Source organism: Opisthocomus hoazin, chromosome 11, assembly GCF_030867145.1.
Source record: "Opisthocomus hoazin isolate bOpiHoa1 chromosome 11, bOpiHoa1.hap1, whole genome shotgun sequence".
Lineage (NCBI taxonomy): Eukaryota > Metazoa > Chordata > Aves > Opisthocomiformes > Opisthocomidae > Opisthocomus > Opisthocomus hoazin.
In genome coordinates this window covers 2,420,238-2,446,406 of record NC_134424.1, presented here as the reverse complement: position 1 = coordinate 2,446,406, position 26,169 = coordinate 2,420,238, and the positions used below count along the sequence as shown (strand labels likewise).

Genomic DNA, 26,169 nt, shown 5'->3' with positions numbered 1-26,169 from the left:
TGCCCCCTCCCTGGCAGTGCTCAAGGCCAGGTTGGATGGAGCTCTGAGCACCCTGGGCTGGTGGAAGATGTCCCTGCTGATGGCAGGGGGGTTGGAACCAGATGATCTTTAAGGTCCCTTCCAACCCAAACCATTCTATGATTCTGTGATTCTCCCACACCAGCCTCAGCCTTCCCCTCCGCGCAGCCCGCGCAGCCCCAGCTCCCTGGCACGGCTCCATCCCACGGGCACCGGCGCGCCGGCCGTCACACCAGCACAACCCTCTGCCCCGGGGCACCAGCCACAAGTAACTGCTGGTGGCTGAACAGAAACCTTTGTCTCAGAGCTAGGTGGAGGGCAATACAGAGTATTTTCCTCTTTTTATTGTTTAACTGTGTCACTACAGAGCAAACACAGAGCCAAGGTTTTACACCACTACCCAGCGGGAAGCCAGAGGGTTCCCCTGCAGTTTACATTCTGCCAAGTATTCTCATTTATTTCACACAGAATCGGAACACCCTCCCCCCACCCATAACTGAGATGCTCTATGCAGATGCTAATACACAGAAATACTGAGCAAAAAGGGTCTTAAGTTTTTGGGTGAGTAACATCCCACTGGGGACTCCCCTCTGACAGGGCAGGCCTTTCGATCTACAGATGTCAGCTCAGTACCTCATCAGGTTCATGGGTTTCAAAGTTAACTTCACACTAAGAAGGTTTTCAACAAACAAGCCACAGGGAAAAAATACACTTAAAAAGAAATATGGAATTCTCTGACATAGCCAAAATATTCTCAGCAGGGAACTGGGGCGGGGGGAAGGGGGAAGACGGTGGTTTTAAGTTGGGCACGTTGGCCGCAGCAGCTGAACGAGGTGGGAAGGAACACTTCATTGCACCATTTGGTACCGCAAGTGGCTCTGAAACCAACCCCGACGTTATTTCTGCTACGGAGCTGCCGCAGACGGCCCTGGAGAACCCAAGTCAGTGGCATCAGCGGGCACTGGAATGGCTGCACGTCTCCTCATGCGTGTAAACCAGAAGCAGTAACTGGAGTCAAAGAGTAACACCAGCCCTGCACGTACATGCAGCACGGGTTGTGTTACTGCTCCTTCAGCTCCTCAGCTACCAGTCCGGGACTGCAGCACCGCAGGCCTCCTGCCCCAAGCCCCGCCACCGCCGCCCACCCTCCAGAAAGGAGTCCCCTGCCCTTGGAGCAGGCGCTCCTCTTCCTCACCCGCCCTCTGCCGCAGGGAATCTGAGGCAGCTCTGCGTTTTGGTGTTTCTGCAGAGTGCCACAACAGGTTATTCTATGCGAGTCCTTTGTAAGCATTTCCTTACCCTGGTAAAGGGGAACTGTATCTCAAGCACCCCTGAGACTGCCTGAAACAAAATGTCAACCCGTTCAGGTCCTTGAGTTGGACGAGGAGACTCCAGCCTTCCTCCCAGGGACAGAAACTTCACGTCTTGTCCATAAGGAACTGCAAATTCAACTTTTAAGACCCGAGCTAAGCGTACCTCTCTGTGACCTGCCCTGTCTGTACACACCCTCCATGCCAGGCCGGCTGAGAACGGCAGGTTTTTGACTGACCGAATCCAGTGCATCACCTCCTGCAGCAGGGGATGCGGAGAAACATCTTCATGGAAGTTCATCCAGTGGAAAGGGGTTTCGTGCTCTGCACGTTCTCACTTTTGGAGTAAATACAAATTCTATGGTTGAAATGAAACTCCTCAATCGTCTTTAAGGTGCTCCGGCTTTCTAAGAAGCTTTGAGGGGCTCCCGGCAAAAGGCTGAGGTGAGGTTAGAGTCCCTCCTCATGAAACATTCACACGACAGATCATTTGGGAAACGATACATCAACCACAAGGAAAAGCTTCACAGTTAATAATACATAAGAGAAGTGAGATGGAATCGTGTGTGAAACGACTGACCTGCTTTAAAAACACTGCCGGGTGTCAGTTTAGCTCCTTATGACAGAATTCCCTACACAAAGACATCCAGATGTTCTCCTCTGCCCGCACGCAGACGACTGTCAGAGGGAGGGGGAACCACAACAACCCTTGCTACCGAAGAGCCGGTTCGTTCCTCAGGAACAAAAAGGCAATTCCAGCCGGCAGGCAGAAGGATCCTTGGAGGTCAAACCCAAGGCTTTACTTCTCGGGCTTTGCCCAGCAGCCCCGTGGTGCCTGGCGCGACTGCCGCTCGCACCCAGTCGCTTTCTGCAGTCCCGCCACACGTGATCCCATCCACACTTTTGCACCTGCAATCACTTACACCATTTGTGCACGCAATTACTCTATCTGCATGCATAATTGGGAATGCATTATGCAAATAACCCGTTATTGATGTAATTGGTCACTGGCTTACACAGTTGCTGACTGCTCATTTGCATGTGCAGTGCTGGTACCTTTCTGAATAAATCCAGCACACGCCGGCAATTTTGAGAAGAAATGCACAGCATCCGACACGCGGGGGAAGAGACAACCCCGCAGCGCTTCATCTCGCTAACCAGAACCGCCATCCGAGCTCGGAAACCTGTTGGCACAACGTACAAACTGTGACACCTCTTTCTCCACTCACAAATCCGTCTTCAGCAGTCATCCTGCTTCTCTTCCGAAATTCCCAGCTAAACGCTGCCTGGGCTTATGGATTTCTTTCAGCCCCACGTGGATTGGGAGCTATTACTGTCGGGACGCAGGGCAACAGACTTTCACCTGGTCCCTTTTTCGGTGGTGCCCCTTCTACCTGTCGTTCCCACCTGACACCACCTCCCAGCCCACGGCTCCTCGCAGCGAGGCGCGCTGGAGGCCCGCGGCCCCGTTGGGGGTAACGGGTTGTGCGAACGCTCGGGATGTTCAGCAGCTCAATGGCAGGACGCCCGCTTCGGAGAAAAGAGGCAGTGACATGCACGGCAGGTCACCCACAGCTGCACTGTTGTATTCTTACTCAACGTAAGTTATTGAGACCCTTTTAAAGGTGTAACGGCCCCCAGGTGCGGGGCACGGCAGGGGTACGCACCAGCGGACGGGTCCCTGTCCCAGGGCTGCCGGTCAAACAGGCACGGGGCAGCAAGCGGGGGAGCGAAGACGGCAACGGCAGCAGACACCACGCTCCTTCCGCAAGGCTTGTGGAGATGGAGACGAACCGGGAGAGCAGCGGAACGCAACGCGAACGGAGGAATAAGGGGACGAAGCTGGGGGCACGGAAGGAGAGAAGATGAGAACAAGGAGGCAACCACAGAATCTCAGAATCACAGAATAGTAGGGGTTGGAAGGGACCTCTGTGGGTCATCTAGTCCAACCCCCCTGCCGAAGCAGGGTCACCTACAGCAGGCAAAAAGGACAATGTTCAGCTCAAACGGTGGCGAATCTCACACTTTCCTGGGACCTTCTTTTTCCAGGCCACTGGAGCAGGAGTGTTTGGGAGAGCACTCAGATCTGCGTGAACACTGCTGATGGGCAAGCATTTTCAGGGGTTGCACCTCAAGCAGCTCATGGGAGACACACGGAGAGGAAAATCTGCTCCCCTTCCCCTCCAGCGCAACCCTTCCCCCAGCCCACGAGGCCCTGCAGCAGCTATCCTGGAGCTGCGGCTGCCCCACAGATACCGGGCTGGGGGAAAACGGCTTCTGCTACTCTTCACTGCCCAAAAATATTCCTTTGTAGCCTGCAGGAATGAGAGATTTGTTAATCTCCATGTCCCAATGTTTCAGTGTTGTGAAAACTGCCTAGAAACGAAGACACCAGCTCAAGACTGTAAAATTTTCACGCTTATTATGTTCTGCCTCCTTTTTGGTTGCATGTGGGCTCCAGGTCCATCGGATTTGTGCCTTTCACGCTTTTCTACGCAATCAGAAGGAAGGAAAAGTTTGGGTTTTTTTTAAATGAAGCTGGCATTTTCGTAGCAGTACCTTTCTAGAAGCTTGAATTTTAAGACTGACACGAACTGCCAGTCAGCACCCCCACCAAACGACGCAGCTCTGCAGCGCTCCCAGAACGCCGACCAGACAAACTCCACCGGTCCCAGTATCGGAGCTGGGCTGTGCGGGGAGGAGGTGACTGTACCCAGTACACACCTCGGCCCCGGCGCTCGGCCAAACCAGGCCGTTTTGGGGACGTTTTGCTCTTCCATTGGTTAAGGGAATAACAAACTGAACAGGAAATAGAGATTTAAAGGTAAGAAGCGAAGCTGATTTTATACCGCTGCCGAAAATTCAGCTGCCTTTTGGCGTCAAGCCCAGCCAGGAACGCCTCGTTCAGCTCCGAGGGGTTGCTCTGCCGCCCCGATGGGAGGCGGTAACTCCAAACTAAGATCGCTGACGAAGGAGGCGAGAGAGAAACTTGCGTTAACTCTGAAACCTAATGAAGACCTGCGCAAGGCAAGAGCCTGCAGGCGGGAGGCGCGGCTCACCCACAGGGGGCGGGGTGGGGTTGCGGGAGGGCGGGGCGGGGGCGGGTCCCCGCCCCCGCCCCGCCCTCCCGCAACCCCGCCCCCCGCAGGGCGTCCAATGGGAGCGCAGCCCATCAGCTGACCGCCGGCGCCTACCCAGGTGTGCTCCGGCGGCGGCAGAGAGCGGGCGGCCGGTACCGGAGCCGCATCCCCCTGCCGCCGCTCCCCCCTTTTCCCGAACGAACGGACGAATCAATTAAGAATCAATTAATTAGGAATCAATCCCGCAGCTCGGATGAGCGGCCGCCGCGGGCAGCCGGTAAGAGCCTCCCCGGTGGGGGTTCGGCGGGGCCGGGAGGGAGGGAAGTTTGCGGGGAGGAGGGGGGGGGATTCGAACCGGGGAAGTTCCGCTCCGCTCCGGGGGGATGCGGCACCCACCCCCCCCCCCCCCCCCCGGTTCGCTGTGCCGATTTGCATGCAGATGGGAGCGGGTCCCGGCAGATGTCTGGCCCGCTCCATTCAGCCGGAGGCGGGCGAGAAGAGAAGGAGCCTTCAGGGTAACAAAAGCCCTTCAGAGAGGGGCATAAAGGCGCAGTGTGAGCGGGGCGGGGCGGGCGGCGCGGCTCCCGGCCCCCGCCACCGGGAGCTGCCGCTTCGCTTCTCGGGGGAAGGGGTCCCCGGAGCCCCTCGGGGAGGGGAGAGCCCGGCCGGTGCCGGCCCGCGGCTGCCCGGCTGAAGTTGTTCGGCGCTGGCTCGGTGCGCTCTCCCGGGAGGCGACGGGAGAAGCGGCAGCATCGAACTCGGGGTGGAAGGCTGCGTGGTCCACGGGCGGGTGGTCAGACCCGGGATGCCGGTATTCTTCATCCCGGAGCTGCGTGACAGTTCCCAAGCCATCCATCCATCCATCCATCCCTTCAGTCCCACCTGGTCCGTGAGCCTTCGAGCCTCTTCCCGGCAGGATCCCCGTGAAGCGCGCTTGGCGTCTCCCAGCAGGACGCTGAACCTGTTGTGGAGCGTCGCTCGGCCGTGCGCAGGGCGATCCCACCGACGCTTCGAGTGCCCGAGGTCGCACCGGGCATCGGTCCCGGCTGCTGGCTCCGGCCGAAGCACACCCCAAAGGCTGGAACTGAAATGAATTTAAGAGGCGGGAGAGCGGCCGCCCGATGCGCGGAGCTGCCCCGGTGCGGCCAACCGGACCGCGGGCTCTGCCCCGGCCACCTCCCTGTCCCTGCCGCGCCGTGTCCTGCCCTTTTCGGCCCAAAAACAGCGACGCTGGGGCTTTGCGAGGGCTGGAGGGTAACTTTTGCCTTGACAGTTAAAAAGTTACTGGAATAAAATTTTCACGTAGTCCCTATAAAATTATGTATCTTAGTGGGCATTTTGGCCTTTATTAGACCAGTTAGTGTGACGACTATGAAGTATTTTCCATTCATCTCCAACAGATATGAATAATCTTAACTGATTATTAAAGGAAACAGGGGTTTGTACTGAGTTGTATAGATTACAAAAGGATAAAAACTTTTTAATGTTAACTGTGACTTTTATTTTTTTTTAAATTGACGTGAATAATGCTGAGCGCATCCAAATTTACGCCGCAGAAGGAAACTTCTGTGGAGTCCGATGAACCAGGGCTCGGGCAACTGTGCAGGCGCGGGTCCGGCTCGGGGGGTGGGAAGCCCCGGTTTAACACCGCTCAGATGCGCGTTGGATCCCAAGCGGTGGAGGAGTTGGGAGCCTTTAAATCGGCACCAGTCCAGGCTTTCATCGTCGTACCATAAATGCGTTTCCTCGGTGTCTGGGGACATACGCGGCGCGGAGGTGGCCGCCCGCGCGGAGGGAACGCCGCAGCCTTTTGTCGCGCGTCCGTACGGCACCGTGGCACTGCGGGAGCCACGGAAAACTTTTGCTCGTCGGCGTGCCGTATTCCCGCTGTCTGTCTGTCCGCGGGCTGCGGCCGCCGAGGCGGGCGGCAGCGACCAGCTCCCGGTGAGCCTTCGGTAGGGACGCTGCGAGCACCGCGGGTGAGTCATAACCCCAGCCAAGTATTCCCGGCACTGCAGCTGCCGTAGCTCAGTGTTCACTGAAAAGGTGATTTATTTGCATTATTGCGTCTACGGATTTTTTGTTGGTGGTGTTAGAGATCATATAAACTCCAAGTCAATTTAATTTTGTTTTTCATTTCTTGTATGAATTGTTCTGAAGCTTTTATTTCTGTTATCAATGAGTGAAAAAGGTTTGGGTTTTTTTTACTTTGGTAGGTGGGTTAGAGCTCTGTGCCACGTTATTTCTGCCCCTTTTGGAACTGCTGCTTCCCCAGGCGAACGCCTGGGAGCGTGCCTGGTCCCAGCTCGGGCTTTGTCCCTGGCTCAGACGAGGATCAGGCATCAGAAAAAGACAAAGCCAAAGAAAATAAAGTTAAGTGACGTTTACAGAAGAGCACTGGTTGTTAGCAGCGTTTATTTTACTTTTTTTTTTTAACCAGCAAAGTAGCAAGATGCTGAAAACATTTGCTGGGGAGCCAAACATTTTCAGCAATAAAAATCACTTTCTTTTACGGCGCACTTTGTAACTACGGAGGTGGCTGTTCTCTGAAGCCCTGATTAATATAAATGAGTTGTAATTTTCTGACCAAGCCATCCCAGTTCACATATATTATTCCATTGGCAGACATGTGGTCTCCACAGCTGTCCCCTCATTTGTGTATGAAATGGAAACACTGGTGGCATTTGTAGGTTACCATAGTTACCCGAACAATACACGTGTGAGGCTTCATCCTGCCAAGCGCCAGATTTTTTTCCTGGCAGACATTTTGTAGACACAGAACCGAAGAAAATCTATGTAAAGTTTTTGGAAGCACGTAAATCCGTTTCTCCTCCTGTCTGTTTCTCTGACGCTGATCGCCAGGGAACCTGCAGTTCAGCCTCACAACAGCTGATTTTCGCGTCTTCTCCCCGTTGGAAATGCCACTGTGGGGGATGCTCCCAGGAATCGTCAGCTCCAGTCAAGAGCAGTTCAGGAATGAGCAGGATCGGGCCTTAAATGCTATGGCACGTACAGAGCGCATCTTCCTTAACCACGACTCGCAGCACGAAACAGGAAAACACAAAACAGGACTTTGGAGTTGAAATAGTTTTTCTCCCGGCTGTGCTGGGCAGGTTCCCAAGGGCTGTGGGGCTCCGGGGGGGTGGGAAGGAAGCCCCCACCATGCCTGCTCCGGCAGGAGCATCTGCGGGAATCCGGGGAAGCGCACTGGGGAGCACCCCCGCGCTCAGTTCCGTCTCTCCAAGTAACGCGTACCCGCTACGGGAAGGAAGACGGGCAGGAGTGAAGAGAACCACGGGGCGGGCTCAGGAACTGGTAAGGTCTGTATGTCATGAAGCAGTAAGTAACGGTGTTTCTCTGAGACCCGGAGCGCTGAAATTCGGCACAGAGAAATCAAAGGACTGCTTCGGTAAGGAACAGCCTGCTGAGGATGGGCTTGAGCTGGCCAGTGGTTTTCCCAGTCTCATTCTTTTCCCGGGGCTGCGTAATTAAGTCCTCCACTAACGGACTTCACCAGGTCAGGGACAGAGCCAGGCCTCCGTACAGGTTTAAGAGGTACCCACATTAAAGTTCTTCGAAACCGCATTCCCTTATTCCTTGCTGCTTAAAGCCCTGCAACTTTATTCAAATTTTGTTTCGCTGTTTAGATGTCGTCTTTCATTTTTCTACATACGGCACGGAAGGAAAATACTGGATTGGCCTATTTTGTATTGGCCTAATTCTCCTCCTGTTGAAGACTGTAGAAGGCTTTGGCATCAGTGGGAAAAGAATTAGTCCCTGCTCCTAAATTCTGCTGCAAAATGTTTCTGTAATTCGTAAGCTCTTAATTTGGTGATACAAGCCAGCATTTTCTTGACTTTCCAGTTAGCTGAAGCATCAAAAGAACGGGACCTGGTTTTGAACTGGAGCGCAGTTTCTAAAGATCAAGGGTTTGAGACGGAGTAGATACCTCTTGCTTTTTTCCTTTCCTTTTAGCTTAAAGAGTGACAGGGCAAAGCAATTGTAAGTAACGGTCTTGCAATATTTAACAGGACGCTGTATTGAGAATGTCCAGAATTCACAGAAGTGCGATAGAGGAACAGCTCTTTCCCGTATTTCATTTGGTACGGCGGTCTCGCTACGTAACTCTGTCTCCGAAGGTGCTGCCCTTTGGTCCTCCGTGCTAGCACAGGACAATATTTTCCCTGGCCACCTCGCAAACCGGAGCGGTCTGTTTAACACTGGAGGCAGAGATTACTTATGGGTTTTATGTAGAAGTTTCAGGGATTGTCAGCATCTCATTTCCAGGTATTTAATTTAACCCACCCTGGTGATTCCAGCAATTTATGCATCTGTCAGCTTTGATCAGAGCATGAGTCCCAACCACTTTTTGAAGCCGAGCCCCTGTGAAGGTACTTGGCAGGGTTTGCCTCTCGCTGGTGACTCCAGCGCTGGTGCGGAGAGGGCTGGAGCATGGACAGGAGCAGAGCCCCAGGCTGGGGGCAGGGCGGGTTGGTGCTCCTCATGCCATGGTGCTCCGGGAGCGGGATCTGCCCACCGCCTCGTTTCTCCACCGCTGCGGGTGGGAGCCATCGCTGCCCCGTCTCCCTGGGGACCACCAGCGGGGAGGTCCCAGCGGGCCCCCAGGCCTGGCCAGGCACGTCCCAGCATCGTCAGCTGGGAGTCACTGGCTTCGTCTCAAGAGAGTTGCTTTAGTAGACAGGGAGGAGGTGTGAAAGTCCAGTGCAGGACTGAAAAACGGTATGGCTGACGCTGGGACAGAGGGGACTTTTGTAAGGATGCGTCTGGTACGTTGACACTCCTTGTGCGTGTATTGACTATTATCTTCCAGAAATACCACGTTCTGGTTTCATAAACGCATATTTGGTACCAAAGATGTTAGAAGGTTAAGGCTGAGACCAAAGATGGGTTCTCCTGAGTTCAGTAAACACCCTTCAAAACTGGAGAGACTCCACCAGTGACGGTGCAGTTAGCCCAGATCTCCATCTCCATAACTGCCGTCGTCGTCCCTTTCCCTGGAGTATTTCACCAGAGGTCACTCGGCCTTATTTTATCAGTCAGGTTTTAGAGATAACGTTAATGGTTTGGAGAAGACATGGGGCTGTTCCAGATCATGGGAAGTGTTCCCTGGGTTTCTACTCCATCCTGGAGTCGGCTATATCATATACTCCTCAATGCCGGGTTCTATGTGATTTATAATGCTTTTGTACAGTCAGCGTAACTGGAGTCGCCGAGCAAAACGCAATCTTTGGAGTCTGTCTTTATGTGAAGATTGGGTTCACGCTGAGCTCCTGCTAACCCCGACTGCAGCGGCAGGACCAGCACCGCAGAGGGTACCTCCGCTCCCCGGCCGGGCACCGCGGTGCCAGCTCGGCTCCCTGGGCAGCCCAAGCTCCCTCCCGTGTCTGTGTGTGGTCCAGGAGACTTGGGCCACCTGGACCGAGCCCAGGGGATGGGCAGCAACACGGGGAAGAATCAGACTAAGTAACTTCTAAGAAACACGTAAAAAAGTTATTCAGAGAGAATTACAGAACGTGTCCAAAATTTGGTAGAACAACACTTTACATTTTTTTATAAAATATCAATCAAAGCTTGGATTGTCTTTTTGTAATTTGAAAGTGTTTATCACTGATATAACGAATCCTACATTTTCTGTTATTTCATGCATCGTATGATTTATTTCATTAAGTCCAAAAATACCTAGTAAATGCATACCTTGCTAATATTTTGCATATAATTACTAGGATGCAGATGAGCTACTGATTGGCCTTGCTAAATTTGTAAATTACAAATGATCCATCGCTCTAACAGAAACAGAGTAAATATTGACAGTCACGGAGATCCACCACTCACAGCAGGCATTGCAGCGACTGGCAAACACGTTGTAAAAATCATTTATTTTGCCCATAGATGAAAGCCAGGTGAGTGAGCCAGCTGCAAAAAGAAAAGTTTTAAAATAGTCACTTGAAGACGGGTCTTTAAAATGGTTTTGTCATAGAATAAGGCACCGAGTAAAACCAGATAAGTGTTCTTTATAAATTCACTGGCAAGTATGTTTTCCTCTATCTTTCTGCCCCCTCCAAGTGAAACGAGTCTAGTGTATAGAAATGAAACATCACCGTGCCCCAATGAATCACCTTAATTAGGCAAAGACTTTATCTATGAAGCATCAATAACTTCAAATTGTGAGAGAAGTAACTTCCATGTTTTCTGCAATAGGCAGCAATTTTAGTACCTCTACATTTTGCAAGCACTTATGAAATAAACCCATCCGTGGAAAAACTGCTGACTTTGCCATGACAAGACCGAGGAGTAAAGCGAAAAGAACAATTCGCAGGTCTATTCTTAAACATACAAATACATTAAATACGACATATTTTTCTCTCTCTTCACCTCATGAACTTCTCAAAGCAAGACTGCAATCTGTTTTCCGCGTAAAACAAAGTTGGTCTCAAAATTTAGGTGGTACTTGAGATAAAGAGAAATAGCTAAATATAGGCTATTAACATTTTCCCCATTCTCAGCTGAATGGGCCTTCCCTTCCTGACAGCGTGGCAGGTGACCTGCTCTCCGTTCCAAGCAATACTACTTAAACAAGTGTGGCATGAAGTAACGATGGAAAACATAGACTCCACCAGACGTGTATTTTCTCAGTACAGCGTAATGGTACGTTGGGGCATCAGCTGTGAATGGAAGAAGGGAGTCTTCAGAAAAATGAAAAAACTTCACGTCGAAGCCCATTCAAAAGCACGGAAAGACTTGTGAAAAGGGGTAGGGGAAGGTCATGTCATACAGCTATTGAACTGGAGAGAAAATGACTTTTTTCTTAGATCAGAGTAAAGCCTTAGATCAGAGTAGTACCAAAACCAAACCTGCGGCCACTTAATGGAATTACTTCTACCCTGTCTCAACTTGGTTGAGTTCCAAGTCTTTGTGTTGGTGCTAACAGCCTTTCTATGAGATCTCAGCACCTCCCATGATAAATCCATTTATTTTGTTATTGGTATGTTCACAGTCTTGAGTGAACAGTAAGGTGTCTCCGTATCAGTCAATTCAATATATAGTTTTACTAACATTTTTATGTAAATATAGCTCAGAAATAGAGAATTTGATCTTGCAAGCATAGAACTCCTAGAAAAAAATCAATGTAAGTCTATTTTATTCCAAGGACTAAAGTCTCTGTAAGCAGGCTATGTGTATAAACTGCGTAGATATAGATGTAGGCTAACAGTAAAATACAGTTTAATACTTAATCACTAATAATTGAAAACTAAACACATAGTACAGCCACAGGAAACGGAATTATCAAAGTAGAGTGTAACAAGGACCGGAAAAAGAATTCTCTTTTTTCTTGCCTGAAGATAAACAATTGAAGCTGTAGACAGCTGGCTTATTACATATACATACACACACATGCGTACATAGAATCTTTTTAATAACAAGTCTTACACATTTCCTACAGCCAGCGCTATCACGTTGACCTTATAAATACATACCGAGATCCTGACTCGGTTCAGTTGTTCTTTATTGGCTACCATTTCTAGCACAGGGTTTTTGGCATCCTTTATGGTTTACACGCCGGTGTCTTTCCCAACTGTGGGGGATCCTGAATGACTCATAAAACTGGAGTTTGATCTAGAACTGTGTAGGAAGCAAAATTAGCACACTGCCTGAAAGCCAGTCAGCAAAAAAAAAAAGAGAGGAAGAGGATTTTCTGTTGCTTCGTGAGAATCCTGTGGAATTCTGGCATCCACGTTTCTCATGGTTAAAAGTGTTTCTCATGTGCTCCTTGTTTCGTCATCATTATGCTTCATTTCCACTAGCCAAGCTGCCTTGGCTCTGAGAGCAGTGAAAAACCAAAAAGGAAGTTCTACTCCAAAATTCAACCCAATGTCTTAATGCCCTGGTTCCTCTTTTGGAGCTGTTTCTCTTTTTTTAAAATGTTGATTTGAACTGTACCGATTTTGATAGATAGTAAGAAGCAGAGACTATCTGAGTTGTTCCAGTATGAAATCCTCATCAGGTTGGTGCCCCCATGGGCAACAAGATGCTCAGGTCCCTCCAGGTGGTTCTGAGCATGCCAAGACTGAAGCCCATTTCTATTCTTCAAATATGAGCAGAAGACAAAGCAGTATTTCTCTAGTCTCGTTCCTCTTTCATTCTTCAGCCAGCAGGCAGACTATAGGCAAAAAATAGTTGGAAGGGGTCTTCCAAAATTAGTTACACTCTGTAAAGTTTAGGCACTATACAAGCTAAAACCAATTAGGTTTAAATTCTCCCTGGCGTTTAAAATATACAGAAGGCTACGAACGTGTTACGGCACGTACAGGTGGCAAGGGCAGAGCCTCCCCGGCGGTCTGTCCTCCGCCAGCTGCGGGCAGGCGTCCCGTGTCCCACTGCGAAGGGAAGAGCTGCGAGGACGGCCTCACGAAACCCCCTGTTCACCTGGCGGTGGAAGTTCTTTGGCCGGCTGTCGGGAAAGCTGATCTAGTCCAATCATTTTAGCTGGTAGTTACATGGAATGAGGATAATAATCACGGATATGGTTCTTCTCCATCGAATGAATGACAAGCTTTACTACCACCTTCATACTGAACAGGGACAGACCCTGTGTAGAAGGACAGGAAAATTCGAGTCATGGGCCCATATTGTCCCAAGAGTAAGCTATTTCATGGAAATACACACAGTAAGAAAGCAGATAATAAGTTGGGTTTCTAACGTAAGAATATTACTACTGTACAAACATATCTGGCCTTTCCGCTTTTCAAGGCTTTTAAATGGTTTTATGAGGTTTTTCTTCAGGAAAGAAAAAACAATCAGATTATATAATTTGACAACCCACTGTTTGGAAAGCACTTACTATTCCTGATGTTTCTAATATGAGTTGTTAGTGGTAATTTGCAAGAGATTTTCAAACAGATGACAGAAGCTGGGTTGCAATTCCATGGTTGATTTGATGGGCCATCAATATACAGTAGCCTTTCTCTGCATGGTATCTAGTGCCTTGTAGTCGAGATCAGTGTATGAATGAAATGAATTTTTCTCTCTCCTGCAAATTTACTTCCGTATTTTAATGAAAAACATTGTATCAGATGCAAGTCTTAAGAATAAACCCCAATAAACTATGAATTTTAAAGATTTAATATGCCGTTTCTGCAGTGCAAGCATTATGAATAGGATGCTCTTTGCATTTCTTCTGTGGAGATAAGACTAGTATTTTTCAAAAGAGCAGAGATAAAGCATGCTAAGGTTGTCTTAAAATACAGCAAATTGCCTTCTTGCCAGAGCTTTCCCTAAAATTAAGCACTGATTTTATTTTGATGGAATGCGTGTACAGACAAGAAGAAAAAGCAGGCATTATTTGCAGGGAAAAAACCCCAACCTTAAACATTATAAATCCCCAAGGATGTGTTTTCAAGCTTTCATACCATTATTACGTGTCCTGTAGGCCCTTGTTTCTGTCTTTACTTTTAATAACAAGCTCCCATTTTCAGATTTTGGTGTGCTGTTTCAGCCGTCTCGCATCACTTGCAGCTTGAATTTTCTGTATTTCACACAACTCAGGCTTGTAAATAGCTTATTTCTCGATGACATCGGAGACTTTAAAATCCTCAGTATAAAAGGCTTACTATCAGGCGTGATTCCTCAATATTTTTCTAAATAGACAGGATTCATAGAATCACAGCATGGTTTGAGTTGGAAGGGATCTTAAAGATCATCTGGTTCCAACCCCCCTGCCATCAGCAGGGACATCTTCCACCAGACCAGGGTGCTCAGAGCTCCATCCAGCCTGGCCTTGAACCCTGCCAGGGAGGGGGCAGCCACAGCTTCTCTGGGCAGCCTGGGCCAGGGCCTCACCACCCTCATGGGGAAGAATTTCTTCCTAATATCTCGTTTAAGTCTGCCCTCTTTGAGTTTAGAGCTGTTCCCCTTGTCCTGTCACTACACCCCCTTGTGAAAAGCCCCTCTCCATCCTTCCTGCAGGCCCCTCCAGGCACTGGCAGCTGCTCTAAGGTCACCCTGGAACCTTCTCTTCTCCAGGCTGAACAGCCTCAACTCAGCCTGTCCTCGTGGGAGAGGTGTTCCAGCCCTCGGATCATCTTTGTGGGCCTCCTCTGGACCCGCTCCAACACATCCATGTCCATTGCACTTGTACCTTTGATTCCTGGGAGAGGAGCCCATTTCGTAGGTTAGCTGTAAATATCCTGGTTATTAAACTTGAAGTCCAAGTCCAGCCTCTTTCTCTAGGAGGTACCAGGTCACTGATGCTTGTGAGCAAGACCTGATTTTAGTAACACAACATTTTAGACCATGTTTTGTGTTGTGCTTACTCGTGTGATTTCGTGGGTGTATGCACACGCTCATTTGGCAGTACTTCATGCCTCTCCCCCTGCTCAAGCACGATCGGAGGTCACTGCTCACCCGTAGCTTGGGCACCAATAGCTCGGGTTTTCTCTGTAGAAAAGGGGGCTTCAGAGCTGCAAAGGCCCCGCTGAAGCTCAAAGCAAAGCATGTCCCTCATTACCTCCAACATACACACAATATCCTTTCCTTAAACTTGTCAGACTGTCTTAACCTGACCACAATGAACTCAACCCAAGTTCCTATGTTCCAGCTGAAGCTTCACCAGTTCTCACATCTCGGCACCGAGACTCGGTCATCACACGACGCCCCAGTCCCTGGGCAGGGGTGGTGGGCTGCCCAGTGTGTGTCTTCCTCGTGACCCACCACATCCCTGGCTGCAGCAGCGCAGGAGAAGTTCTCCCGAACTGACCGACGACGGAGGGTGTTTGAATGGCAGCGGTTTCACAAACGGTGACGACGGGGGAACAGGCAAGCTGCACGAGTCATTAGCAGAACATTAGCACAACAGACAATTTTCCAAAAGACTAGCTACATTACTTCGGCTCCATCTCTGAAAATGGTGCTGTGGAGAGCGGGGTGGGCGCTGCGGTTCTGTGCAGTGCGGGCTTCTGGCTCACAGCAAGTGCAAAATCAATTGCTTGTCTTAGCCCGAGGTAATTTTCTGCATGTGTCTGATCAAACTTTTACCTGGGCACATTTAGTACATGTGGCTGCCAACCAAAATCTGTGCTGATGCTACTTGCAATAAAAAAGAGATTTTGCAAGAATGAATCACTTAACTGCAGAGAGAGAAGGTTTTCTGTGCTAGCATCGCTGTTTCAAAACAGACATCCAAATATTCATGCGCAAAACTGTATTGTTTCTTTTTTCAGCAATTTCTAATAATGACCATTGATATAGTTATAGAATCATAGAAAGTTTTGGGTCGGAAGGGACCCCCAGAGCCCATCTAGTCCAACCCCCCTGCAGCGAGCAGGGACACCGCTAACTGGATCAGGGTGCTCAGAGCCCTGTCCAACCTGGTCTGGAATGTTTCCAGGGATGGGGCCTCCACCACCTCTCTGGGCAACCCGTTCCAGTGTTTCACCACCCTCATTGTAAAGAATTTCTTCCTTATATCCAGCCTAAACCTACCCTGTTTTAGTTTAAAACCATTACCCCTGGTCCTGTCACTGTTGTCTCTACTAAAATGACAATGACATGGAAATGACAACACCTCGTCTTCCTATGACCATGAAAATACGTTTAACATCTATTTTTTCTAGTTAGCAAGGTAATTGTCCCTTCATCGTCTCCTCTTGCTGCATTGTGGACTTCAGTGTCCTGTTCTTCAACGTACAGCTGGACAAACTCGGACAGCCATCAGCCAGGCCGCGGCTGCGGGCGCACACCTCTTCCCACCCCACACGAGTGCTGCAGTGAAGGACCTGCTGCTCCGTAACCAAATACTCCCCCATTGCGAGTTCTGGGGCCAGACAAATTCTCACCATGAAGCGGTTTTTGCAGGCTAGCCGGAAAGGGAAGCCCTACACAAACCCTCCCCGCTGCGTTTCCAGGATGGGAGGCACAGGAACGGTGCTCCTCACGTTTTCTGCCCACGAGAAACATGAGCGAGCTGACATCCCCGCCAGCCGCCGTGGGTTTGCTTACTGACAGCAATGCGGTTTCTTAATGCACTGGGTACAGAGGGGTGCTATGGAAAATGCATTTATTTAGCCTCTAGTAAAATAATTCTCTTCATATCTCTCCTATAAAATTAACCATTATTTCTGCTGATATCAAGTTAATGGCTGCTATGACTGTTGTAGTGGTTTAGTACGCTACAAAAGATGAATTGAATAAATGAGGGGGAAGGCAGAGAATGCTAAAACCTGTCCTTGACAAGCTCATTAGCTCCCAAAAGAAAGGTCTAATACCCCTTTAATGTTTAGGGGAAGTTTCCCCGCCCAGTATTTTTCAAAGAAATTTCTCACACAGACTTAAAAGAAGTGCCACCAGGCACGTGACCCATATTAAATGCCATTTTGAGAAAGAAAAAAAGATTTTGTGCTACGACTCCATCCTAAGGGAGGGTTTGAGGACTGATATTCTCCCTTCATCCACAAAGCCCGGAGCTACTGCTCTGCCGCTGCTCTGGAACTGGTGTTTCTTTAAGAAACATTTCCTGGCCTTCAAAAGCCAAAATCTTTGGAGTTGATCCCCTGACTTGTCCTTGGCTTGGACTGCACTTGGCTACCAGGGACGTACTGTGTTTGTTGTGTATGAAAAAGAACAAGTTAATGCAAGAAGGATCTTGCTGGGCAAAACGCTGAGGTGTCCAGCAGGAAAGGGGCAATGCTCACACCCAAATTCTTCTCAATTCCGTCTCCCTGGTTCCAGTGAGAGCTGGGAACTTCGCCAGGAGCCCTCCCCGGTTTGTCCGAACGGGCCTGGTGATTATGCACTGGTGGCTACTGGGAGCCCCGTACTGTCACAGACCTGGTGTGCAGAACCTGGTTGTTCTCCAGCTTATCCGCCAAAAAAAAAGCAACATTTCCCACATACATACCTTGTCTCGTTTTTGTTTGGAAAGATGGGATTATAATTCTAGCTCGGACTTCAGAACCCGAGAAGAGCCTAACACCCAAGAAACGCAGTCTCCCGGCGAAAAACGTCGTTCTGTTTTATTCCTTCGGACACTGCATGTCGCAGAGGTGTCTGGGACCAGTCCTGCCAACGCTGCCGAGACTGGAAAGCCGAGACGTCGGGGGCCAAAGGGACGGCAGCTGGCGGCCGCTCGGAGAGCCGGCAGCTGCTGCTTACCAGCACGGGAGCCGACACGGACAAGCACATCATCTACAGATAAAACCGGCAGAACAAAAGCCGCCGTTGCTATCTAACTCTATAAAAAACCGCAGCGCACTTTTTCACTGGTAACAGCTGGCTGCCTCTAGTTTTTATCAGAGCGTCGGATGGGGTTTTACAGCGTAAGCAGCAGCTAAAGCAGAAGTCCATGGCTTGGCTCTTCCCTCGCGCTGGGGCCTCTGGGCTGCCGTTCGCACAAGCACAGCGCTAAAAGGGACCGGGCTGCGGGGAGCCGATCAGAATTTACTTTTTGATTACACTGGATTTTCATTTACAGCTTCATCCAAGCTGCCCTGGGCTGGGGGACACTGGAGACAGTAATGGGCAGGTCATTTCTAAAGAATATTTTCCAGGTAAAGAAAATTAAATCCATTTGCAGTAGAAAATAGCTAGAGAAGAGAAAGTGTCACTAGTAACTTGTAAAATCATGTGTCTACAGTGATCATAAACCCAGAGCTCTATTCCATAAAACCAGAAATGCCTTCTCACCAAGGATGAACAATAACTGTAATGTGCAAGTAAGAGGATATAAATATTCAGCAAAGGAAGGATCGAATTAGGTGGGGTTTTTTTTCAAAATCTAGATGTGCTCCGACATATTTTAAAAGACCCTTTGAAGTCTTTTTTTGGGCAGTTTCATTTTTAAAGTATTACATGATTCGTGCAACTACATCAGAGCTAAACCAGTACTAGAACACCATTAAGGCCCACAGCTCTGTAAGGCGTGGACCTCCTCCTCCTCATCCCCTCGGAAGCACGTACCGAAAGTTATTGGAGAAGGAATGTTTGTTCTACATCTGGCTTTCCCCCCTCCAGCACGGTCTTCTCATCTCTCATTCAGGTCTCAGCTACCAGAGAGAAAAATCTCACTCAGCAGGGTCAGATGCACTCTGGCTAACGTTCTGTTTCCCCTCCTCCAAGATACAGCCACAGAACGAACAGCAGTACGCCAAAATGTAAGCGATATTTGGTGTGTTCTCCTTCTAGCATTATATCATAACCTGAAGCAGAATACTGGAATTTCGTTATTTAATATGCTGACCAGACTTTGAAGTAAAAGCTTTGTACAAACAGCATTCACAGAATCACAGAATCACAGCATGGTCGGGGTTGGAAGGGACCTCTGTGGGTCACCCAGTCCAACCCCCCTGCTGAAGCAGGGTCACCCAGAGCAGGCTGCACAGGACCTTGTCCAGGCGGGTCACTACCTCGATCACTGATTTAAAACTATTTTTAAAAGCTGTATTTAGTTTTACTGTTCTATACAGAAGTATCTTTTGTGGGCTTTGACTAGGGTGAGGCCTCACCACGTTCTGGCTGACAAAGAAGCTGTTTTCTGCTTTCTGCGGTTACAGTTTATCACCGGTCGGTTCTCCGTCTCCGAGGCAGCGCAACCGGCCTGTTTCAGTTACACAAAGAGTCCAAACTTTTCTTTGAGGAGTCTCAGCCGCAGTCATTAGAGCACGAGAGCTACAGCGTCGCCTCGAGTTTTGAGAGGTCTGCTCGGTAAATCCTTACTCGGATTCGTCTCGTGCCTTGCTCGTGCGTGCCCTGTGCTTCGTTCGGAGCTGGCCGAGGGCAGGCACCAACCGGTCTCACCCACTGTCCCTGGGTGCTCACTGTGGGGGCACACCTCACCGCCGGCGCCCGCGGGCTCGGTGCCCTGTGGGCTCAGCGTGCCGCGGGCTCAGCGCGCCGTGGGCTCAGCGCGCCGTGGGCTCAGCGTGCCATGGGCTCAGCGTGCCACGGGCTCAGCGTGCCACAGGCTCAGCGTGCCATGGGCTCAGCGCACCATGGGCTCAGCGTGCCGTGGGCTCAGCACACCATGGGCTCAGCGCGCCGTGGGCTCAGCACACCATGGGCTCAGCGCGCCGTGGGCTCAGCGCACCGTGGGCTCAGCGCACCGTGGGCTCAGTGTGCCATGGGCTCAGTGCGCCGTGGGCTCAGCGCGCCGTGGGCTCAGTGTGCCATGGGCTCAGTGCGCCGTGGGCTCAGCGCGCCGTGGGCTCAGCACACCACGGGCTCAGCGCACCGTGGGCTCAGCGTGCCGTGGGCTCAGCACACCATGGGCTCAGCGCGCCGTGGGCTCAGCACACCGTGGGCTCAGCGTGCCGTGGGCTCAGCACACCGTGGGCTCAGCGCACCGTGGGCTCAGCGCACCGTGGGCTCAGCGTGCCATGGGCTCAGCGTGCCATGGGCTCAGCGCGCTGTGGGCTCAGGGCACCCTGGGCTCAGCACGCTGTGGGCTCAGCGCGCCGTGGGCTCAGCGCACCGTGGGCTCAGCGCACCGTGGGCTCAGCACACCGTGGGCTCAGCGCACCGTGGGCTCAGCACACCATGGGCTCAGCGTGCTGTGGGCTCAGCGCCCCGTGGGCAGCACACAGGGCTTGTGGACCCGCCAGCGCCAGCCCCGCCGCGGCGACACACTTCGGTCCTGGCAGCCCAGTTCAGAGACACCCCGAAGCTCCCGGCGCTGCACCCACGCTCTGCACGGCCGCGGTCACCGCTCCGCAGATAACGAGCCGTTTCCTGGGGCTCACTCCTTCAGTACAGTGCGAAGGAGACAGATTTTACTGAGAGCCTAGACTGGCCTTGAACGCGTGCTTAAAGACCCACGACAGAGCTGCTCTTCTGAGGCACGCTGGACGCTGCTGGGTTAACCCAGATGTACTCCTGCATGAGTGACTTCAGGCTAAAAGATACAGTTTGTGTGGCTGACACAGTAATGTGGAATTTTGGTAAACGATTCAGGTGCGATGCACAGTGCGGTACGGACAGCTAAAATAAGGATAGTACGTTCATTTAATCAAAATTACTGTTATTGTTTGGTGCTTAGCTGGATTAAATCTGTTATCTGGAACCGATGTGATTAACTCGGGTGAGTTTTGGCGAAGTTCGTACGCATTTAGCGTGGGACTTAGAAACCAACCTCTTCCCGAGGCTGAAGTCCCCACGCCGGCAGCCCGGGCCCCGGGGGCAGCTCTGGCCCCCGGCTGCCCCTGGGTTACGCTCTGAGGCTGGCGCAGACCCGGCTGCGCTCACAAGCACAGCCTCCACCTTCGGCAGCTCTCAAGCCTTGCGAACCAGCACCGCAGAGCAAAGCTGGAAGACAGCGGGAAGTTTTATTTTCAGGTGATTGCGTGCGTGGTTACAGCCACTCGCCTGGAACTGTCAGAGAGTTTTCTCATGCAAATCCCAAGCAGCAGAGAGCTCCAGACCCCACCTAACTTAACTATACCAGAATCACGGTTTTCGTAAGAGGGATGAATGTTAAAATAACCATTGTTTTCAGATATTTTTTCTTTAAAGAATGAAGTAATTAACTAATATATGAACTGTTCACGAGATGAGCATAACATATACCCTCATCTGTTTTCAGGAACATCTTCAGACGCTGATTTGCAGAAGATTCTGGAACACAGAGGAGCAGCTGAGAGTCTTCAGACCATTTCTTGTCTTCTCTAAACTCAGAAAATCATCTTGCACCTTCTGGATGTCCAAGCCTTTCCCCTTGAACTCTAAGCTTTACATTTTCTGCCTGCTAACAAACTGCCCTCTGCATCTCTTGCTGTTTTGAGGGGCGGGGGAGCCGAACTCACTAGCTGAGCAGCATGGCGAAGGTTAGGGTCGTTTTAACGGTTTGCCAGTTGGTGCTAGAATTGTTAATGAATTCATTAACTGAGTCTTCCATACAGAGTAACGAATGTCCACAGCTTTGTGTGTGTGAAATCAGGCCATGGTTTACACCGCAGTCAACTTACAGGGAAGCCACAACCGTTGACTGCAATGACCTTCGATTAACAAAAATCCCCAGCAACCTTTCCAGTGACACTCAAGTCCTTCTGTTACAGAGCAACAACATTGCAAAGACCACAGATGAACTCCAGCAGCTGTTTAATTTAACAGAACTGGATTTTTCACAGAACAACTTCACCAGTATCAAAGATGTGGGGCTCTCAAATCTCACTCAACTTACTACTCTGCACCTGGAGGAAAACCAGATAACGGAGATGACTGACTACTGCTTGCAAGACCTCTGCAACCTTCAGGAGCTATATATAAATCACAACCAGATCAGCAGCATTTCTGCAAATGCGTTCTCTGGCCTGAAGAATCTTCTGAGATTACATCTCAACTCCAACAAATTAAAGGTTATTGATAGCCGTTGGTTTGATTCTACTCCTAACCTAGAGATTCTCATGATCGGAGAAAATCCAGTGATTGGAATACTAGACATGAATTTCAAACCACTCTCCAATTTAAGGAGTCTAGTTTTGGCAGGTATGTATCTCACAGACATTCCTGGCAATGCCTTGGTAGGTCTGGATAGTCTTGAAAGTCTTTCCTTCTATGACAACAAATTGGTAAAAGTTCCTCAGCTTGCACTTGAGAAGGTTCCAAATTTGAAATTCCTGGATCTCAACAAAAATCCGATTCATAAAATTCAAGAAGGTGATTTTAAAAATATGCTCCGATTGAAAGAGCTTGGAATCAATAATATGGGAGAACTGGTTTCTGTTGATAGGTATGCACTGGACAACCTGCCTGAACTCACAAAGCTTGAAGCCACCAACAATCCAAAGCTGTCTTACATACATCGCTTGGCATTTCGCAACGTTCCTGCCCTGGAGAGCTTGATGCTGAACAACAATGCCTTGAATGCAGTCTACCAAAAGACGGTGGAATCCCTTCCGAACCTGCGCGAGATCAGTATCCACAGTAACCCGCTCAGGTGCGACTGTGTCATCCACTGGATCAACTCAAACAAAACCAACATCCGTTTCATGGAACCTCTGTCCATGTTTTGCGCTATGCCTCCGGAATACAGAGGACAGCAGGTGAAGGAAGTGTTAATACAGGATTCAAATGAACAGTGTCTTCCAATGATCTCTCACGAGACCTTTCCAAATCACTTAAACCTGGACATCGGCATGACAGTGTTTTTAGATTGTCGGGCCATGGCAGAACCTGAGCCAGAGATCTACTGGGTCACTCCTCTCGGCAATAAAGTCACTGTCGAAAGCCTCTCTGACAAATACAAGCTGAGTAGTGAAGGCACCTTGGAAATCTCCAACATCCAGGTTGAAGACTCCGGGAGGTACACCTGTGTTGCTCAAAACATAGAAGGGGCTGACACGAGGGTCGCTACTATCCGGGTGAATGGGACGCTTTTGGATGGTACCCAGGTTCTGAAAATCTACGTTAAGCAAGCCGAATCGCATTCGATTTTAGTTTCTTGGAAAGTTAATTCCAACGTCATGACTTCCAATCTAAAATGGTCGTCGGCCACTATGAAGATTGACAACCCTCACATTACGTACACTGCGAGGGTCCCGGTTGATGTGCATGAATACAACCTCACGCATTTACAGCCATCTACAGATTATGAAGTGTGTCTGACGGTGTCAAATATCCACCAGCAAACACAGAAGTCCTGCGTTAACGTTACGACAAAAAATGCCGCTTTTGCGCTAGATATTTCAGACCAGGAAACCAGCACGGCCCTGGCCGCAGTAATGGGATCCATGTTTGCTGTCATTAGCCTCGCCTCCATTTCTGTTTATATTGCAAAAAGATTTAAGAGAAAAAACTACCACCACTCACTGAAAAAATATATGCAAAAGACCTCGTCAATCCCCCTGAATGAGCTCTATCCTCCACTTATTAATCTCTGGGAAGGTGACAGTGAAAAAGACAAGGATGGTTCAGCAGAGACCAAGCCGACCCAAGTCGACACATCCAGAAGCTATTACATGTGGTAACTCAGAGGATATTTTGCTTCTGGTAGTAAGGAGCACAAAGACTTTTTTGCTTTATTCTGCAAAAATGAGAAGTTGAAGACTTTTGTATTTTTGACTTTGCTAGTTTGTGGCAGAGCGGTGAGGACAGGTGGATATTTCAGAATTTTTTAGTATAGCGTATCGCAATTGTTTGACACAAATGGCAGCTTCACCTAGCTTCCAATTCTTCTTTCTTTTTTTTTCCTTTTTTTAGTTATTGTGCTAAACAATGCTGTTCTAACTACAGTGCTGAATAAAATTACCGGGAGGCTGGGGTTACCCTGCGATTCAAAAGTAGCACAACGCCGTTCTTCTGAAGCCATCAGTAGGTGCAGGAGCTCGCACAGCTAACATACGGTTTGGAAACTGCGTTGAACTGGGTTCGCAACACTGCTCGGAGGACTCGGACGCCGAGAAAAGGAGACCCTGAATGATGTTAGTTGACTGTACTGTAACGTTGTATCAACTGATTTGAATGTTTTTGACTTTGAACAATGAGTTTTCCTTTTATTTTTGTAGTAGTTGAGAGGGCTTAGGTAAAGCTAACAGGCAATAGAAATATGTACATCCAATTTTTTAATGTAACAGACTAAATGTTAATTGTTCTCCTATTCTTTTTATTCTATTTAGTAGACACTTTTGAAGAATACTAGCGTTTTGTTGTGTTTAAATCACCAACACATGGCTATTTAGTTTTGTTCTGATTTTTTCTTTTAGAAGTCACGATAATGTATTGGGCTTAGATGTCACTAGTTTGACTGGTGATCATGTTTTGACATAAAATATATCCAAAATGTTATATAAAAATACTGTGGCTTTTTTCTCGATGGAAATATGTTTCAACAAAGTTCCATTTTTTTAAATGCATTTATTTTAATAGCAGTGTTTTCTCTGCACTAGATGCAAAATATTGAAAATCATCTAATCAGAAAAATGTATGGGTACAGCCTTTGGACTGTAAGTCACATGCAGAATCAAAACTGTTTGGCGTAAGGTACACAGCAAAAGTAACTCAGCGAGTGTGTAATAAAACGTCGTCCTTTTTGTATACTTTTCTGTTTACATTTTGAGCTGAGATACAAATGAAGCTGACATTTAGCTGTCATTATGATCAGTTAGGACATAAAAAACCCAGAACTCAGTGCTACCAAACTGAAATAAAACAATTGAATCCTGGCAGACACTTTAAATAAAAAGTGAATTGGATTAATGTTGCTTCAAAAGCAGAAATTAAGGTAGCTAAAACTAAGAAGACGCATGAGTCCAATACTGAACAGTATTGTTTACAGGCTTAAAATTAACTGGTACTCTTAAGCATTTTACTGAATTAATTGCTGGAAGTGCAAAACCTCAGAAAGCAGTGGTGCCTCCATGTGTGCACTGGGTATAGCATAAATGCATAATTTACAGTGGAACCTGCAGAAGCTCTGTACGTTCTCTCTTCTGAGCGCGGGGCCTGCCCAGGAGTCCCAAGCAGGGTGGGTTCCTGGGGAAGCACGCGGTTACAGCGGGAACAGGCACCTGATCAGCAAGCACAGAATTTTCTACACTTTATGACCACTGTCAATGTGCGACTTTTTACGTGTTTTTACATACCAAATTCGTTCTTGGTAAGTAAAAGTTAATTGTTAAAATAATGGATGTGCCTGGGTCGTGAGGTTGGTTGATGTTTTTTAACTCACTAGGTTCTCAAATGTATCAAAGACCCCTCCCAAAATTTACAACTAGCTTCAAACTTCTTTTTCCCCTTGAGTCAACTGTCTAAAAACAAAAAGTTATCAGCATAGTTTCACTAATAAGCTGCTTTGGTGCAAAAACTTCAGTAGGTCTCCTGGATACATGCCTTGCTGATCTTGCATTTCAACGTAAAGCTGAGTGAAGTGATTAATTATGCATTTAAATCAAGTACTTATGCTGCTATACACAATCTTTTATATGTTCATGAGATCTCATACATTTTTAATGATGTGACAATTAGATGGTGGGATTAGGCAAGTCTCTTTTGATCATGGAGAAGTAGCCCGGTGAAAGCATTTATTCGTTACCTTCTCCTGTATTTGTTTATAATGTTAATGGAAAATTTCCTCTTGCCTTCTTCTCCAGAAAAGCTTCAGAGCAATAATTATCATCTTGTCTATATGCTATTCTAACCTTAAAACTGCCTCTATTATCATAGCAGGCATGATGAATTAAAACTGAGGTCTTTTTTGCCGTGAACATTCGCTCTACTTTTTCCAGAAAAAATGACACAGTGAGGACAAGGTTGACAGCAAAATTATGGCTTCTAACTTGCATGACATCATACAATTGTCTTTAGAAAATAATTCACTGAACATGTGTCAGATGGTGCAGAGCAAGCCCCCTTCTCCACCATCTCCTCAGTTTCCAGCAGCACTTGACCATCTACCCCATAAACAGTGCCGAAGATCACGCAAAGCCCACCACGCTCCGCCGGAGCCTCCCGCCCATCTTGTGGAAGAACGCGTCGCTCTGGGTCCAAGGTGCTGGCCCATCAGTCACCGTGAGCCAACCCACGCGTGGGGCTGCCCTCCACAACAGCGGTGCTGCTCTTCCTCCTCCCCGTGCCCACCTCCCATCCCCGATCACACACAACTCCGAGATCCACGTGCCTTCTGAAGACGCTCGCATCGACCGGTCCCTGCGGTGGAGACAGACCAGGCGGAGAGCTCTGCTCTGTGCGTGGCGGGGGGTGGATATGTTCCCACCTGGCTATCTGCTGCACTTTGGGCAGTTCCAGAAACGGAATGACCG

At 49.0% G+C, this 26,169-nt stretch overlaps 2 protein-coding genes across 2 annotated transcripts in view; one reads left to right on the top strand and one right to left on the bottom strand.

Annotated features, from left to right (window-relative positions):
• Positions 1-26,169, bottom strand: part of LOC142362677 (uncharacterized) — a 220,464-nt gene that overhangs the window by 107,004 nt on the left and 87,291 nt on the right. The gene's annotated exons all lie outside the window — the stretch shown is intronic.
• LRRN1 (leucine rich repeat neuronal 1) lies at positions 4,517-24,594 on the top strand. The gene is made up of 2 exons (XM_075432935.1): positions 4,517-4,685; positions 20,997-24,594. Exon 2 carries the CDS (start codon positions 21,229-21,231, stop codon positions 23,377-23,379), a length of 2,151 nt encoding a protein of 716 aa, XP_075289050.1. The 5' UTR covers positions 4,517-4,685; positions 20,997-21,228; the 3' UTR covers positions 23,380-24,594.